This window comes from Gossypium hirsutum, chromosome D13 (assembly GCF_007990345.1).
Source record: "Gossypium hirsutum isolate 1008001.06 chromosome D13, Gossypium_hirsutum_v2.1, whole genome shotgun sequence".
Taxonomy (NCBI): domain Eukaryota; kingdom Viridiplantae; phylum Streptophyta; class Magnoliopsida; order Malvales; family Malvaceae; genus Gossypium; species Gossypium hirsutum.
This window is the reverse complement of record NC_053449.1, coordinates 48,696,071-48,702,195: the sequence shown is the minus strand read 5'-3', so window position 1 is coordinate 48,702,195 and position 6,125 is coordinate 48,696,071. Positions and strand designations below refer to the sequence as shown.

The window sequence follows — 6,125 nt, the reverse complement described above, 5'->3', positions numbered from 1 at the left end:
TTTTTAATTAGATAATAAGGTGTCAACTATTTAGTGTCTAGACACTCAAATCAAAAAATTTTGACAAAAAATAATGATGCCAACTATTTAATCCCCGTAACTTAATTTTTTTTGTTCATTTCAAATTATTTAGATGACTGTTAGTGAATTAGGATAATGCCCATTCATTTATTTAATGCCAGCACAGCGGTGAATCTCTTCAATGCAATGGGTTAAACAATCACGATCACCATATATTATGACATTTTGAGATGATATTCAGCCATTGATCCACAGACTGAATCTCATCAGTTGATTTCTTTCTTTTTGTTCTATTTTTGCAAGCTCCTCTTCTTTGTGCTAATGGAGTTCAGAATACCCTTACTCCAGATTATCATCAGCTTCCTCCTTGTTTTGTTTATGGCAGCAATCAGAAGTGTAAGGAAATCTAAAGCTAGGAATTTAACTCAAAAGTTTATTCCAGGGCCACGGAAATTACCTTTGATAGGAAATCTTCACCAGCTTGCTGGTCCTGGTCTACTTCATCGCACCCTACGGGACTTGGCTACGAAACATGGCCCCATTATGCACCTGCAACTTGGTCAAGTTTCCACTGTGGTCGTTTCTTCTGCCGAAATGGCTAAAGAGATTATGAAAACACATGATATTGTTTTTGCTAATAGGCCTTTTCTTGTTGTGTCCATGATTACAACTTATGAGTGCACTGATATCGCCTTTTCACCATACGGAAACTATTGGAGACATCTGCGGAAAATTTGCACCGAGGAGCTTCTGAGTGCCGCTCGGGTCAATTCATTCCAATCGATACGAGAAGAGGAAGTGCTGAATCTCATAGAAACCATAAAATCAAATGAAGTGTTGGCTGTGAATCTGAGTGAGAAAGTGTTCTCGATTATTTACGGCATAACAGCAAGGGCAGCCTTTGGCAAGAAATGCAAAAATCAAGATGCTTTCGTATCTGTTATTTCAGAAGAATCCAAGGTGAATTCGGGGTTCCTTGTTTCCGAATTTTTTCCTTCACTTAAATTCCTGGATGTTGTTTCGGGTCTAAAGCATAGAGTTGAAAAGATTCATGGAGAAGCTGATAGGATACTTGGGAACATTGTTAATGATCACAAAGAAAGTATAGCAAAGGGCATACGGGAAGATCCGGTTGATGTTCTTTTAAGGCTTCAGGAGAATGGCGAAGTTCCCCTAACTGACAACAACATCAAAGCTATCATCTTTGTAAGTCAATTTCCTTTCACTACATTGACTTGGAATTTGGTATTCATCAAAGCAAAAGAAGAAAAATAAAAAAGTGATTTAATGGTCATAATGTTATTTATAATGTTGTTGTAGGACATTTTTAGTGGTGGAAGTGAGACATCAGCATCGGTTGTAGAATGGGCAATGTCAGAAATGATTAAAAACCCAAGAGTTATGACAAAAGCACAAGCAGAGGTAAGGCAGGTATTCCAAGGCAAAGGAAATGTAGATGAAACAGGCATTCATCAACTTAAATATCTAAAGTGTGTTATAAAAGAAACCTTGAGACTGCACCCTGTTTTCCCTTTATTGCTTCCAAGAGAATGTAGCCAAAACTGTGAGGTTAATGGATTTGAGATACCTTCAAAGACCAGGGTCATTATCAATGCATGGGCAATTGGGAGAGATCCAAACCATTGGGTTGAGCCTGAAAAGTTTGAGCCTGAAAGATTTATCAACAGTTCAGTAGATTTCGTGGGAACAAATTTTGAGTTCATTCCATTTGGTGCTGGAAGAAGGATATGTCCAGGCATATTATTTGCAGTGCCAAATGTAGAGCTACCACTTGCCCAACTGTTGTTCCATTTTGATTGGAAGTTGCCGAAGCAAGAAGATATAGATATGACTGAGGAGTTTGGCTTGTCTGTGAGGAGGAAAACTGAACTTATCTTAATTCCTACTCCATATCGTGCTTCCATTACTGTTTCTTAGAGGCACACCTTAACAAGGAAGATAGTAAAACATAAACCATATTGTATTCATCCTAATAGCCCACTACTTGTAGATGCAACTGATGCTATCCTTAAATAATATACATATATATATAGCTCTTGCTTCTGGTGCATGGTAAATGTTCCATTTTAATCCATTTGTTCTTAAACCCGATAATTTCTGAATTTGTTAGGGTTGCAGCATTGCATGTGGGATTCTGACTCTTGTAAATTTTAATGTGCAGTTGTGTTTTAAAGCATTTGGCCGTATCAAAATATGAAGTAATTATTGGATTGGTATAATATACTGTTTAAGCAAACAAATCTGATTAATTAAAACAAAGGTTAACAAATTGAACTATGCATCTTTTAAATTTGATGTACTAAAATATTTGTGTCACTAATAAATACTCAAATCTTTAAAACCTTTTTTTGGATCTTAGTCGCAAAATTTTGGATCTGTTTGATTGCCAGTAAAATATTTTCCAGAAATCATTTTACTTTTCTGGAAAATGTTTTACTTTTCTGTAAAATGATTTACTGGAAAATATTTTCTGGTGTTTGATTGAATCTGTATAAAATATTTTCTGCTGCTTGGCAGATTTTTTGAAAATATTTTTCGGAAAAGTTGTTTTTACATATATTAATATATATTAATAAATTTTTATATTTTAAATTATTTTTACATATATTGCAATGATTTATTTATAATAATACTCAATTATTAAGCTACAATATTAATCGTTATAAATTGAAAAAAACAAATATCAAATAAATTATTTGTAATTGTGTTAAAAAAACAAGTATTGAATAATTAAAAAAACAAGTTACTAGAAAATCGATAAACAGAAGCAGTTTTCTACCAGAAATGAAGGAAGGAATGAAGGAGGCGATAGAGAGGAGAGCACGGAAAATGTCTTACGGAAATTGAAAGGGTAAGACATTTTCCCTAAAATGTAACCCATTTTCCCTTGTTTTGGAGTTTATTTTCCAAATGGAAAATGTTTTCCGCCAATCAAACGCTGGAAAAGTTGGAAATAATTTTCCGGAAAATCAATTTCGTCAATCAAACAGACCCTTGAACCTAATTGACAGGAAGAATTTGTTCTTTTTTACAAATTTGATGTTGATAAATCCACAGATTTAGAAATTCATTTCAGACACTTGAACCTTCTCAAACTGTTTCTTTTTAAGAACCAAAAAGATTTGTGCAAAAACAATAGATGCCAAGAAGAACAAAAGACCTTGGACGCGTAGTGGGTCTTGAAGTACTATTTCTGCATCCCCTGACCAAATCCACCCACATTAGGATTAATTGTTAATGGTTGATTTGTTGCAAATAATAACTATCCTAAATAAGATTTTAATTTTGCCTTAATCAAAATGATATAGGCACCGACTTTATGGCATTATATGTATTTTTCAATAATATAAATCTTTTGAAACAAAAATTATATTTCTTCATTTTCAAACTCTTCAACAAAATTGTGTTATTCCAATATATTAATTTTTTTATAAATAATTAAAATATTATCTCACCTGCACTGAATTACATAAGTCATTAAAAAAATTGTTATAATAATTAAATTATTATAATTATTTCAAAAAATAAAATACTAATTAATTTTATTTCCATTTTGAAAGGGTAACATACAAAAGCAGGCATTAAATTATTGTCTTCGTTCTATTTTGGTCTATGAACTATTAATTTTTCTTATTTAGTCACTTAACTTTTCAATTTCAAAATCAAATATTTTGGTTGTAATACCCATTTTTGCTCGGGTCCCCTTAGCAAATAAACCCAATTTTATAAATAAAAATAAAACCAAATTTTAAAATGCCCACAGTCCATTACAGCAGGCCTAACAGGGCCCAAATCAGAAAAAAAAACAAACCCAAACCTAACCCTAATAGCCCAAAGCCCAATAGGAACTACAAAGAAAACCCTAGCCTTCAACAGCATTCAGCTCCAGCCGCCGCAACAGTAGCCTCCATGCGCTGCGTCGAGCCGTGCCACGTCATCGTACGGCCTCGCACCTGCAACGACATGCACACAATCAAACAAGCAGAAATGAACGGAAAATACACAGATGCACCTCCAGCCTGGCCGAATACCTGCAAAATGCACACAAAAACAAGCAGCGAAAGGAATAGCAGAATAGGGGTAACAGATGGGATTTGGGGAGAATTTCTTTTTATTTATTTTTATTCTGTAATTCTTGCTATAAAAGGGCCATTCGGATACTGTAAAAAAAAAGATTGAATAGAAAAAAAGAGATTCAGAGAAATCAAAAAAATTTCTGAAAGAAGGTGTTCTTTTTTAGTTCTTTTTCTCTTTTCGTTTCTTTTTTATATTTTATGTTTTTATATTATTAATCATGCATAAAAAAAGGGAAACGGTTAAAGAGCTTACCTGGTGGCCGGATCTTCTTCCATTCCGCGCAATCGGAGTTGGGCGAAGGTTTAAAGGCCTTTGAATGGCCTGGTTACTAAGCGGCGTTGAGGACCATTAGGGTTCTTTAGTTTTTTGTAGAAAAATGATAGGAGGCTGTTAGTTTAGGTTTTAATTTAGCTTATATATCGTGAAGAAGACGGCACCGTTTAAGAGCATGCTTCAGTAGCTTTAAAAACGACGCCGTTTAGAAGCTCAGACCCGCGCGGTGACCCGACCCGGGGAAGGATCCGCGCGTTTTGTAGTGTTTAGGTGTATTGCTCAAATAGTCCTCTCAATTTTGTAGACTATTTCAAATTGGCTCTTTGCTTTTTCTTAATTTTTGCCCTGCATTTTAATGTTGTCTCATTTGAGTTCGTGCCACTGCGCCACGTTTTGGGGGATGGAATAATTTCCAAGCTGGCCCCCTCGTAATTCGTGAATCGCAGTTTAATCCTCCGTTTCTTTTAAACTTCATTTGTGTCCCGTTAATTTTGTTTCGACTGCAGATTAGCCCCTTTTGTATTTGCGTTTTTACTATTCAGTTTATTATTATTATTATTATTATTACTATTATTATTATTAGTATTATTTTTTTTATCAATTTACCTAACCTTTTTTATATACATTATTTTATTATGTAGCATTATTTTAAGTTTTCCATATATTATTATTTAATTTCATAATGTATTTTTTTATGAGCCTAGCATAGTTTGTACACATTTTTATGATTTTATTTATAATATATCCTTAATACCCATATATATATATTATTTATTTTAAAACTTTTGTATGCATAATTTATTGATTGTAATTTCTCCTCTTGCTATTGATTTTTTAGTATATCTTTTAAAATTGAATATTAATCCATTTAATTTTTGAATATTTATATTGGTATTTGTATAATGCATGATTGAAACTATTGTTGGTATGCTTGTTTGTATTTGTCTATTGATTATTTGTTATTCATTAGTGTATGCTATTTACAAATTGTCCTTTTTTGGCGTCGTATGTTATTATTCAATCACATTACATTTATTTTAAAGAATATGCCTCACTAAAGCATTAAAATCATTTTATTCCGTAAATATTCAAAATACTCGGTATCCAAAATTCTCGAGAGGATTGTGCCCTAACTTACTGGGCTTCAATTCTCCTTGTTGGATTTAAATAACCGAATACCCCTATTTTCAAATTGAATATAGAAATTTCAAAATAAAAAGTTCATTCTCGAGAATTCAATACGTGGTGTCCTAACGCATTGGATATGACGTATTGTTGTCTCGAGACGAGGATTTTTTAATGAAAAAAATAAAAGCAATATTTGGTGTTTAGGAATTTCGAGGAAATAAACCCTAACTTATTGGGTTTAATTATCGTTTGACCCAAATAACCTGATATCCTTCTCAAAAATGCATAAATTTCAAAAGTTAAAAGATAAACTTAATTTTGAGGATTTAAAACGTTACACTCTAGCTTACTGAGAGTGACAATTTATTTCTTTAAAATAAGTGAGTCACATCAATCAAATTCATTCTATTCAAATTCTCTTTTCAAAGGATCGTATTTTAAAAATCTTTTCAAATTCTCGATATTAAGATATTAAATAATCAATTCGGTACCAATTTTGGGCGTTACGAGGGTGCTAACCCTTCCTCGTGCGTAACTGACTCCCGAACCTGTTTTTCTCAAAATTCGCAGACCTAAAATTATTTTCAAGATGATCCGGTCACACC

At 33.0% G+C, this 6,125-nt stretch overlaps 1 protein-coding gene and 1 long non-coding RNA gene across 2 annotated transcripts; one reads left to right on the top strand and one right to left on the bottom strand.

The window, feature by feature from the left end:
• The first annotated feature begins 248 nt into the window (after positions 1-248).
• On the top strand, positions 249-2,121 carry LOC107918529 (desmethyl-deoxy-podophyllotoxin synthase). The gene is made up of 2 exons (XM_016848103.2): positions 249-1,227; positions 1,342-2,121. Exons 1-2 carry the CDS (start codon positions 343-345, stop codon positions 1,957-1,959), a joined length of 1,503 nt encoding a protein of 500 aa, XP_016703592.1. The 5' UTR covers positions 249-342; the 3' UTR covers positions 1,960-2,121.
• Positions 2,122-3,746: 1,625 nt separating this feature from the next.
• LOC107918809 (uncharacterized) lies at positions 3,747-4,700 on the bottom strand. Its single transcript, XR_001690250.2, has 2 exons — positions 4,372-4,700; positions 3,747-3,995 (listed from the first exon to the last, which is right to left on the bottom strand). It is a non-coding gene; the product is annotated as an uncharacterized lncRNA (long non-coding RNA).
• Between the last annotated feature and the right edge of the window lie 1,425 nt (positions 4,701-6,125).